At 42.8% G+C, this 12,586-nt stretch overlaps 1 protein-coding gene across 4 annotated transcripts in view; it reads right to left on the reverse strand.

Annotated features, from left to right (window-relative positions):
• The window catches only part of TRPM6 (transient receptor potential cation channel subfamily M member 6), a 169,946-nt gene that overhangs the window by 122,568 nt on the left and 34,792 nt on the right, over window positions 1–12,586 (reverse strand). For 2 of the 4 annotated variants that reach the window (XM_070794664.1, XM_070794663.1), the window contains exon 1: window positions 3,958–5,328. The exons of 1 other annotated variant lie outside the window; for it this stretch is intronic. In XM_070794664.1, the coding sequence (XP_070650765.1) occupies window positions 3,958–3,990 (33 nt within the window). In that variant the 5' untranslated portion in view covers window positions 3,991–5,328. One more of the 4 variants, XM_019966072.2, reaches the window with a different exon arrangement.

The raw sequence follows: 12,586 nt of genomic DNA on the forward strand, positions 1-12,586 counted from the left end.
GCACTGGACTACTTTAGACATCTCATATAAATGGAATCATTCAATATTTGTCTTTTTATGACTAAGCATTGCATCTAGCATATTGTCCTCAAGGTTCATCCATGATGTAGCATGGTACAGGAATTCCTTCCTTTTTAAGGCTGAATAATATTCCATTGTATGTGTACATCACATTTGTTTATCTATTCAGAATATCCATTTCTGTGTCTCAGAGGTATGGTTCTGTTGCACTGGTGGCACACACAGAAGTTATGGAGTCCAATTTGTAATGGTGGTTTTCTACAGAGAAAGACAGACAGACTTGGTTCAATGATGTGTGTACTCCAAGAGAGGAAAAACAAGCTCATTAAAGCTGCTGCTGCTGCTGCTGCTAAGTCTGCACTCAATTCCATCATCTAGAACCATCTCACCATCCCTGTCTACCTCAAAAATAAAGGTTTTGTTAACTGTATATTCCCAGGTTCTGGAACAGGATTTAGCATATAGTTCAGTTTAGTTCAGTCACTCAGTCGTGTCCAATTCTTTGGGACCCCATGAATCGCAGCACGCTAGGCCTCCCTGTCTGTCACCAACTCCCAGAGTTCACTCAGACTCACGTCCATCGAATCAGTGATGCCATCCAGCCATCTCATCCTCTGTCGTCCCCTTCTCCTCCTGCCCCCAATCCCTCCCAGCATCAGAGTCTTTTTCAATGAATCAACAATTATCATGAGGTGGCCAAAATACTGGAGTTTCAGCTTTAGCATCATTCTTTCCAAAGAAATCCCAGGGCTGATCTCCTTCAGAATGGACTGGTTGGATCTCCTTGCAGTCCAAGGGACTCTCAAGAGTCTTCTCCAACACCACAGTTCAAAAGCATCAATTCTTCAGCGCTCAGTTTTCTTCACAGTCCAACTCTCACATCCATACATGACCACTGGAAAAACCATAGCCTTTTCTAGACGTACCTTTGTTGGCAAAGTAATGTCTCTGCTTTTCAATATGCTATCTAGGTTGGTCATAACTTTCCTTCCAAGGAGTAAGCGTCTTTCAATTTCATGGCTGCAATCACCATCTGCAGTGATTTTGCATATAGTTAACACTCAGTAATTATTTATTGGCTGAGTGAAACTAGAAAAGTAAGTGTTCAGAAAATTTTATATGCTTGATTTTGAATGATCCAATTCATCTGAATATATTAGCCAGGAAAGCATCAGTTTGTATTGATATGGAAAAATAGTCCAAGAACTACTTTTAAAGGAATCAGGTTGCATATCAATAATCAGTATAATTTCCTTTATGTAAAAACAAATGCACAAATCAAAACAATATATTGTATATAATAATATATAATAATACTGTACCTAATTAATATTCTTCAAATCCAATGGTTTGGTTACTTCTGGGTTTAAGAGAGATGAGGATCAAAGACAGAAAGGAAACTTTCTGTTTGAATTTCTACTTGTAGGGTTTGAATTATTTACCAAAAGAACATATTTTTGTATTATTAGTGAAACTTTGGTAAGAAAAAAAAAAATATGGAAGGATCATATGTCACAAGAACACATTGATTCAGGGCCTTCCCTGGTGGTCCCTGGTTAAGATTCACCTTCCAAGTGCAGGGAAGTGTGTGTTCAATCCCTGGTCAGGGAACTAAGTTCCCGCAAGCCTTGCTACCAAAAAATAAAACAGACACAATATTGTAACAAATTCAATAAAGACCTTAAAAATGACCCACATCAAAAAATATTTTTTTTTAAAAAAAGGAATACATTGATTCAGTTTACTTTACATGTAACCTTTCTCAGAGACCTACTGGAGAATGTGCTCCACCAAAATAATGGGAAATAAGAAAGACAACGACATGGGATACAAGAAACAGGATCCAGCATTAGAGAAACTCAAAGGGAACCTTTGAGATAACTATATTCTGAAGATAGATGGAAGGAAGAGAAAAGATGTTAGTGATAGGTGCAGGAACTTAGAAGAAAGCTAAATACTCATATTCCATTCTGAAAAAACAGTGCATAAATACTAAACCTGAAAAATCAAGGAGTAATACAAGCATTATTTAGACATGAATAAGTACCAACTAGCTAAACAGCGGGGACAGCAATGGCACCCCACTCCAGTAGTCTTGCCTGGGAAATCCCATGGATGGAGGAGCCTGGTAGGCTACAGTCCATGGGGTCACTAAGAGTTGGACACGACTGATGCGACTTAGCAGTAGCAGCAGCTAAAAGAGATGAACATGATTGCTCTTTCTGAAAAGAAAAAAATGACACAAGTTCTGCTGTTTTTGGTAATGAACCTTATGGAATTATTTGTTTCTGAACTACGTGTATATACAACTTCAATCATACTAAGAAGTAAAAAGAGAAAAATCACAACTGAGGCCCACATCAGAAAACCATACCTAACGGGGGAGTAGGGGGTTGCCAGGTGTCAGTCAAGCCAGAATATCCAACACTTTATCAGTCATGGAAGAATCCAAAGCAAATGAAAAACGAAATACCAAAATTTTTATACAGGGAAAAAAGAAATTCCAGAATCCAGTCCCCACTTTGGTAGTTAAAAATGAACCACCTTCTCCCTAGGAACAAATGCTCAAAATCCGGTGCATGGTATCCATATTCTTCGTGTTTTAAACCCCTACCCTGGACTCCAATCCTAACTATTCTCCTCCCTCAACTTCATTTTCCTCATCTATAAACCGGTGTGGTGGGAGTGGTGGGTGGTGATACTTAGATCTTACAGGATTACTTTCTGGGTGAAATAATAACAATCAAACTTCTGTAATCCAATAAATATTAGGCGTTATTCGAAATGTTATTGCATATATAACATCTCATTTAATGTTCAAATTACAATCCTCATCCCATTTTCCAGATGAGGAAGCCAAAGTACAGAGGTTCCAGTAACTTGCTCAATATCGTAGCTACTGGTGAAGCGAGGATGCGAATTCGGCTGATTTGGCTTTAACAGTCTGTAGCAAAAACCAGACTATGCCGAAATGCAAGAATAAAATGTGCACAATAAACCGAACTACTTCACACATGTGTGCCACTCCAGACAAAACAGGTAGGTGATAGCCAGTTCGAGGTTTGGCCGCCTTACAAGAGACCAAGGCACGACCAGGGTCTCCACTCCTGTCCCCAATTCCCCAAGCTCCTTCAAGGCTCCCCAGCAGCCGGGGGCGCCCTCCCTCTCCCCCCCCCCCCGCCCCCCCCAACACACACACACACACACACACACAAAACTTCCCATAGCACTTCGGACGGGAGTCGGGAGGAGCCAGCGCTGCTCTCGCTGCGAGCCCCAGCGGTGGGAGGTAGAGGATGGAGCGGAGCCCCGGGAGGGGACTCCGGGAGGGTGTTTGGGGCGGCGGCATTTACCTTGACCTGCACTCTCATCGCTCCGGGACTCCGGGGCGGGCCTCGCGGGGACCTGTAAGGGTGCAGGCAGTGGCCTGGGGACTTCTCCCGCCGCCTCCCGGAGCCGCGACGCCCGGCTTCTCCAGGTCTGCGCCGCCCAGACGTGCCTCTCCGCTCCGAACCGAGACTTCTCTCCTCCCGGGTCCGGCCTCACGCCACGTCCGGTCTCCTCCGCCGCCCGCCCGGAGTGGAACCAGAGAACTGCCTCCTCTCCCGGGACGGGTTCCCCACCGCCCTAAGGCGGACCCCCAGCCCCGTTAGGTTTCCGCTCTGATACCACCTCCACGCTGGCCCCGTTCCAGCTCCCGGAACCTGGGCTGCGGGGCGTGCACTTAAGTGTCCTACGGTAGCGAACCCTCAAATATGATAATCGGCTCCGGGTGGAGACCAGAGGAGTTGAGAGCAGATATTTCCTAAGTCCCATCTATTCTAGATTCTAGTTAAATAACTTGTGGCCGGCCCCACCTACAAAGCACCCAGGGCACTGGGATCAAATCTGGTAAAGTCGCTGAAGACAGCCCCGCCGACTGGCAGCCCGGCTTACCTGTAAGCGCTCCGCCGCGGAAGGAGCGCTCATCCTGGACTTGCAGGCCCCGCTACCAAAGCCTTATCTGAGCTTCTGACTTGTGGAGTCAGATTTGAGCTCCACCTCCACACGCTGCCTTTTACAGCCGTATAGATTTGTCACAATACCTTTTGGCCTCAGTTACCTCCAGTGTAGAAAGGGGATTCCGACCTTACCTGGATCAAGTATAGGGAGGGTCAGATGGGATTTTCATCATCATCACAGATATATCTAATTGTATATTTAATTGTGTTGGTCTTGTTGAGTCAGCATGGTGTTGGGAGGACACGGGGGCGGAGGGGTAACCTAACAAACAGTCTTTTACTATCTGGGAGTTACTGGATGTTAGGTGACCCCTTTGGGCCTGGGATTGTTTGTTTATCTACACAGTGGGAACGATGGTGAATGAATCCCTTTCCTCAGAGGCTGTTCTGAAATCCAGAAGATACAATCAAAAGCTTTGTGATTTCTGTATTTTCGGTGGGTTCCCCTGGTTAGGCAGTCTTTTTAAGGCTGCCATCAGTTACTGTGGGTGAATCCCAGTATGTTGGCAGAGATGAGGCTCACTTATTACAAGTGTAGTTAACAATGGTAGCTATTCATCCTTAACTGACTTCAAATTAGTCCATTCTGAATTTCTGCCCAGTGAGCTCACATTTGCAGACACTTTTTTTTTTCACTCATTTTTTTCTTCTTGTTGGCCACACCAGGTAGCATGCATACACGCTTGCTAAAGTCGCTTCAGCCATGTGACCCTATGGACTGTAGCCAGCTAGGCTCCTCTGTCCATGGGATTCTCCAGGCAAGAATATTGGAGTGGGTTGCCATGTTTATATGGGATCTTAATTCCCCCACCCAGGGATGAACCTGAACTCCCTGCCATGGAAGAGCAAAGTCTGAACTGCCAGACTGCCAATGGAAGTCCCTTCTCTCATTTCTCAATGTGGTTTTAATTTTTCTTTGTTAGAAAACTTGAACATCTTATTTGCATATTAACATTTTGTTGTTGTTTGTTTTTCTATTAATACATTTACTCTTTTTCTCCTTGACCCAATTCCCTCAAAATTTTAATGTGAGCAGTTAACGGATTCAGGAGCCCCCCTAAGGCATGTAAGCACCTCTTGATTGGTATTTCTCCATACATCTCCTCTGTTAGTCTGTCTCAGCACTAGAGACTCAGTTCAGTTCAGTCACTCAGTCATGTCCAATTCTTTGTGACCCCATGAATCGCAGCATGCCAGGCCTCCCTGTCCATCACCAACTTCCGGAGTTCACTCAGACTCACGTCCGTCGAATCAGTGATGCCATCCAGCCATCTCATCCTCTGTCATCCCCTTCTCCTCCTGCCCCCAATCCCTCCCAGCCTCAGAGTCTTTTCCAATGAGTCAACTCTTCGCATGAGGTGGCCAAAGTACTGGAGTTTCAGCTTTAGCATCATTCCTTCCAAAGAAATCCCAGGGCTGATCTCCTTCAGAATGGACTGGTTGGATCTCCTTGCAGTCCAAGGGACTCTCAAGAGTCTTCTCCAACACCACACTTCAAAAGCATCAATTCTTCGGTGCTCAGCCTTCTTCACAATCCAACTCTCACATCCATACATGACCACAGGAAAAACCATAGCCTTGACTAGATGAACCTTTGTTGGCAAAGTAATGGGAGCTCTCAAATATCTGCAGACCCCCAAGAAAACTAAACATTTGGAACTCAAGATTCTTAAGAGTGTTCAGTTCAGTTCAGTCTTAACCTCTTTGGTAAATTTACATATCAGGATAGTCATATATTCTTTTCAGACCAAGCCTCAAGGCAGAGTCTAAAATATCAGGACAATTCTAGGGCTTAAAACATCTGATGTGCTAGTATAAGGTGCCATTGGTCTCCAAGTTGTAACAGAAACAACTGAGGCATTTGTTAAAAGTGCAGATTCCCAGGCCTCACCCAGGCCACCTAAACCATCTATATAATTTCTGGGGTGGGGCCCAGAAATCTGTATCTTTCACAGGCACCTCACTCAACTTAAAACTTGTCTAAAAAAAAAAAATCTCCTGGCCACAAGTATACCTTTGCCTAGTGGAGAACAATGAAATTTAAACTTTAGGGTGTTCATTAGTAGTTTAGGGTGGTTTAATTCAAGCCAACAAACATTTCCTGAACACAGACTGCTTGTCAGACATCCTGCTGGGTGCTGGGAAAACAAAGATGAATAAGACATTGTCCAGTCCTCAAGAAGCTTGGGTTTGTAGGGAGGAGGAACAATTAAAAGTGAAACAGTACCTGGGTCACCACTGGTAACACTAATCAACATACACAGCTTTATTTTCTCATTTGTTGTCCTTTCCTAATCTCTTTCTTCCTCGTCCCTTTCTTTTCTCCTTTCTTTTCTTCTTTATCAGATCTCTGTTTTTACCCTGAACATTGTAAATGTTTTGTTCCTGATCTAACATGGCTTTAAGGCACTAACTTTTAAAGTCAACCTAGTGATTTAAAAATGAAGGGAAACAGCTGATTTTTCAACAGAGAAAAATGAGTATGACAACACTTTTTTTATATGTAAAATTGTTTTTTGTTTGGTTTTGGCCATGTTGCGCAGCTTGCGAGGTCTTAGTTCTCTGACCAGAGGTTGAACTGGTGTCACAATGACAGCACAGAATTCTAACCACTGGACCACCAGGGAATTCCCTATATGTGAAAATCTTAATGAGTCCCAGTTACTGGGGACTACTAAGGAGTAGGTTCTAACATATGCATTCTTCTCCTAAAGAAAATTTTACAAGCTTGGATTTGGCTCATTTTCCTTAATTTGAATAAATAACTCTCTTTGCACCAAGAAGAAAGATCACCATGAGAAACTCATGCCCAATGAATCATAGTGTATCTCCTGTTCATGGCCTTCACTTTGGGTAGCCACCACTACGTTCCTTTCAGAAGCATAAAAGAAACAAAATAAATGCAGTAGCATTCTGAAGTGGGTAATGGAAATGATGATAAATCTAGAGGGCATTTCACAGTGGGAGAAGTTTAAAGGTATGGGTTAGTAATTTAAATAAAGGCGGGGGCTTCCCAGGTAGTGCCAGTGGTAAAGAGCCCACCTGCCAATGAAGGAGACTCTAGAATATGCTTAGTTGTTCATTTGTGTCCGACTCTTGCAACCCCATAGACTGTACCCTGCCAGGCTCCTCTGTCCATGGGATTCTCCAAGCAAGAATACTGGAATGGGTTGCCATTTTCTTCTCCAGGGGATCTTCCTGACCCAGGAATCAAACCCAGGTCTCCTGCATTGCAGGCAGACTATTTTACTGATTGAGCTACGAGGGAAGACTTTAGAGACACAGGTTCAATCCCTGAGTCAGGAAGATCCCTTGGAGGAGGGCATGGCAACCCACTCCAGTATTCTTGCCAGGAGAATCCCGTGGACAGAGGAACTTGGCGGGCTACAGTCCATAGGGTCACAAAAAGTCAGACACAACTGAAGTACAGTATAGCACATGCTTCCAGTAAGGAAGGATAAAATCCAGACCTCCAGTCCATTCTTGTGTGACTGTTTCTGTTTTCAAACCTTCCCATTCAAACCAAAGGTGCTAAGTTTGAATTTCATCCATTTTATTCTCCTGAACTGAAGTGAAGTCGCTCAGTCGTGTCCGACTCTTTGCAGTCCCGTGGACTGTAGCCCACCAGCCGCCTCTGTCCGTGGGATTCTCTAGGCAAGAATACTGGAGTGGGTTGCCATTTCCTTCTCCAGGGGATCTTCCCGACCCAGGGATCGAACCCAGGTCTCCCGCATTGCAGGCAGATGCTTTCTCCTAAACAGCTGCAAGTCAAATTTCCTTTTGAAAGGTAGCAATATATTTTCTTATGCCTACTGAATAGATGTTTTTCTTATTCAGTGCTTCTGTTGGAGTATGCTCCCAATTTGTTTTTCTGCTATGAAAATGGATCACTTATCCTGTCACATAAGCAAAGATTAAAATATTCATGGTTGGCCAGGGGAGAAACAGGAACCCTCAGATACTTTTGGTAAGAGTTTAAAATGAGACCCTTTTGGAAAGCATGTTAGAGATCTGGGGGCTTCCCTGGTGGCTCAGCTGGTAAAAAATTCGCCTCCAATGCAGGAGACCTGGTTTGATCCCTCAGTTGAGAAGATCCCCTGGAGAAGGGAAAGGCTACCCACACTAGTACTCTGACCTGGAGAATTCCATGGACTGTGTAGTCCATGGGGTCTCAAAGAGTCAGACATGACTCAAAGACTATCACTTCACTAGAGAGATTTGGATTCAAGGCATATCTTTTCCATCACAATTTCAGTCTTAGAACTTCATATTTCAGAAACGCACTAAGATTTGTACATAACGATATACACAGTAGCACCCTTTGTAATGAAGAGAGATTGCCAATAATCCAAACAGCCATTAGTGGGTGCTTAGCAATGGCAACCCACTCCAGTACTCTTGCCTGGGAAATCCCATGGACGGAGGAGCCTGGTGGGCTACAGTCCATGGGGTCACGAACAGTTGGACTCGACTGAGCGACTTCACTTTCACTTTTCACTTTCATGCACTGGAGAAGAAAATGGCAACCCACTCCAGTATTGTTGCCTGGAGAATCCCAGGGACCGGAGCCTGGTGGGCTGCCGTCTATGGGGTCACACAGAGTCAGACACGACTGACGTGACTTAGCAGCAGCAGCAAATAAACTGTGATGTGTCCATACCATAAAATACCATGCACCTTTTAAATGAATGAGTTACCACCTAAGGGCCAACAAGCTCCAGAGCAAGACATACCACACAAATTCTCCAGCAACACAGGAACATAACCCTGAGCCTCAATATACAGGCTGACCAAGGTCACGCCAAACCCACTGACATCTCAAAACTTATTACTGGACACTTCATTGCACTCCAGAAAGAAGAAATCCAGCTCCACCCACCAGAACACTGACACAAGCTTCCCTAACCGGAAAACCTTGACAAGCCACCAGTCCAACCGCACCCACAGTGAGGAACCTCCACAATAAAGAGGAACCACCAACTGCCAGAATACAGAAAGGCCATTCCAAACACAGCAATATCAGTTCAGTTCAGTCGCTCAGTCGTGTCCGACTCTTTGAGACCCCATGAATCACAGCACGCCAGGCCTCCCTGTCCATCACCAACTCCCAGAGTTCACTCAAACTCGTGTCCATCAAGTCGGTGATGCCATCCAGCCAACTCATCTTCTGTTGTCCCCTTCTCCTGCCCTCAATCCCTCCCAGCATCACGGTCTTTTCCAATGAGTCAACTCTTCACATGAGGTGGCCAATGTATTGGAGTTTCAGCTTCAGCATCAGTCCTTCCAATGAACACCCAGGACTGATCTCCTTTAGGATGGACTGGTTGGACCTCCTTGCAGTCCAAGGGACTCTCAAGAGTCTTCTCCAACACCACAGTTCAAAAGCAACAATTCTTCAGAGCTCAGCTTTCTTCACAGTCCAACTCTCACATCCATACATGACCACTGGAAAAACCATAGCCTTGAGGCTAGACAGACCTTTGTTGGCAAAGTAATATCTCTGCTTTTCAATATGCTGTCTAGGTTGGTCATAACTTTCCTTCCAAGGAGTAAGCGTCTTTTAATTTATGGCTGCAGTCACCATGTGCAGAGATTTTGGAGCCCCAAAAAATAAAGTCTGACACTGTTTCCCCATCTATGAAGTGATGGGACCAGATGCCATGATCTTAGTTACACAGCAATATAAACAAGATGAAAAGGCAGAGAAATACCCAGCAGGTAAAGGAACAGGATAAATGCCCACCAAACCAAACCAAAGAGGAAAAGATAGGGAATCTGATAAAAGGTTTTCTGATAGGGAATCTGATAAAAGGATTCCTGATAGGGAATCTGATAAAAGGATTCCTGATAGGGAATCCTGATAAAGAATTCCAAATAATGATAGTGAAAATGATCCAAAATCTTGAAAACAAATTGGAGTTACAGATAAATAGCCTGGAGATAAGGACTGAGAAGATGCAAGAAAGGTTTAACAAGGAGAAGTAAAAAGAGTCAATATATAATGAATAATCAATAAATGAGATCAAAAACACTCTGGAGGGAACCAACAGTAGAATAACAGAGGCAGAAGATAGGATAAGTGAGGTAGAAGATAGAATGGTAGAAATAAATGAATCAGAGAAGAAAAAGAAAAAAAAAATTAAAAGAAATGAGGACAACCTCAGAGACCTCTGGGACATGTTAAATGCCCCAACATTTGAATCATAGGAGTCCCAGAAGAAGAAGACAAAAAGAAAGACCATGAGAAAATACTTGAGGAGATAATAGTTGAAAACTTCCCTAAAATGGGGAAGGAAATAATCACCCAAGTCCAAGAAACCCAGAGAGTCCCAAACAGGATAAACCCAAGGCGAAACACCCCAAGACATGTATTAATCAAGTTAACAAAGATCAAACACAAAGAACAAATATTAAAAGCAGCAAGGGAAAAACAACACATAACACACAAGGGGATTCCCATAAGGATAACAACTGATCTTTCAATATAAATTCTTCAGGCCAGGAGGGAATGGCAGGACATACTTAAAGTGATGAAAGAAAATAACCTACAGCCCAGATTACTGTTCCCAGCAAGGATCTCTTTCAAATATGAAGGATATATCAAAAGCTTTACAGACAAGCAAAAGCTGAGAGAATTCAGCACCACCAAACCAGCTCTCCAACAAATGCTAAAGGATCCTCTCTAGATAGGAAACACAGAAAGGGTGTATAAACTAGAACACAAAACAATAAAGTAAATGGTAATGGGATCATACTTATCAATAATTACCTTAAATGTAAATGGGTTGAATGCCCCAACCAAAAGACAAAGACTGGCTGAATGGATACAAAAACAAGACCCCTATATATGTTGTCTACAAAAGACCCAACTCAAAACAAGGGACACATACTGACTGAAAGTGAAAGGCTGGAAAAAGATATTCCATGCAAATAGGGACCAAAAGAAAGCAGGAGTAGCAATACTCATATCAGATAAAATAGACTTTAAAACAAAAGCTGTGAAAAGAGACAATGATGGACACTACATAATGATCAAAGGATCAATCCAAGAAGAAGATATAACAATTATAAATATATATGCACCCAACATAGGAGCACCGCAATATGTAAGACAGATGCTAACAAGTAAGAAAGGGGAAATTAACAATAACGTAATAATAGTGGGAGACTTTAATACCCCACTCACACCTATGGGTAGATCAACTAAAGAGAAAATTAACAAGGAAACAAAAACTTTAAATGATACAATAGACCAGTTAGACCTAATTGATATCTATAGGACATTTCACCCCAAAACAATGAATTTCACCTTTTTCTCAAGCGCACACGGAACCTTCTCCAGGATAGATCACATCCTGAGCCATAAATCTAGCCTTGGTAAATTCAAAAAAATTGAAATAATTCCAAGCATCTTTTCTGACCACAATGCAGTAAGATTAGATCTTATTTACAGGAGAAAAACTATTGAAAATCCCAAAATATGGAGGCTGAAAAACACGCTGCTGAATAACCAACAAATCACAGAAGAAATCAAAAAAGAAATCAAAATATGCATAGAAACGAATGAAAATGAAAACACAACAACCCAAAACCTATGGGACACTGTAAAAGGAGTACTAAGGGGAAGGTTCATAGCAATACAGGCTTACCTCAAGAAACAAGAAAAAAATCAAATAAATAACCTAACTTTACACCTAAAACTTGAAAAGGAAGAAATGAAAAAACCCAGTGTTAGTAGAAGGAAAGAAATCTTAAAAATTAGGGCAGAAATAAATGCAAAAGAAACAAAAGAGACCATAGCAAAAATCAACAAAACCAAAAGCTGGTTCTTTGAGAAGATAAACAAAATTGACAAACCATTAGCCAGACTCATCAAGAAACAAAGGAAGAAAAATCAAATCAACAAAATTAGAAATGAAAGTGGAGAGATCACAACAGACAACACAGAAATACAAAGGATCATGCTACTGCTACTGCTAAGTCACTTCAATCGTGTCCGACTCTGTGCGACCCCATAGACAGTAGCCACCAGGCTCCCCTGTCCCTGGGATTCTCCAGGCAAGAACACTGGAGTGGGTTGCCATTTCCTTCTCCAATGCATGAAAGTGAGAAGTGAAAGTGAAGTCGCTCAGTCATGTCCAACTCTAGCGACCCCATGGACTGCAGCACACCAGGCTCCTCCATCCATGGGATTTTCCAGGCAAGAGTACTGGAGTGGGATGCCATTGCTTTCTCCGGACAAAGGATCATAAGAGACTACAATCAGCAGCTATATGGAAATAAAATGGACAACTTGGAAGAAATGGACAAATTCTTAGGAAATTACAACTTTCCAAAATTGAACCAGGAAGAAATAGAAAATCTTAACAGACCCATCACAAGCACAGAAATTGAAACTGTAATCAGAAATCTTCTAACAAACAGAAGCCCAGGACCAGGTGGCTTCACAGCTGAATTCTACCAAAAATTTAGAGAAAAACTAACACCTCTCCGACTCAAACTCTTCCAGAAAATTTCAGAGGAAGATAAACTTTCAAACTCATTCTATGAGGCCACCATCACCC

The sequence above is a fragment of the Bos indicus genome, chromosome 8 (assembly GCF_029378745.1).
Source record: "Bos indicus isolate NIAB-ARS_2022 breed Sahiwal x Tharparkar chromosome 8, NIAB-ARS_B.indTharparkar_mat_pri_1.0, whole genome shotgun sequence".
Classification (NCBI taxonomy): Eukaryota; Metazoa; Chordata; class Mammalia; order Artiodactyla; family Bovidae; genus Bos; species Bos indicus.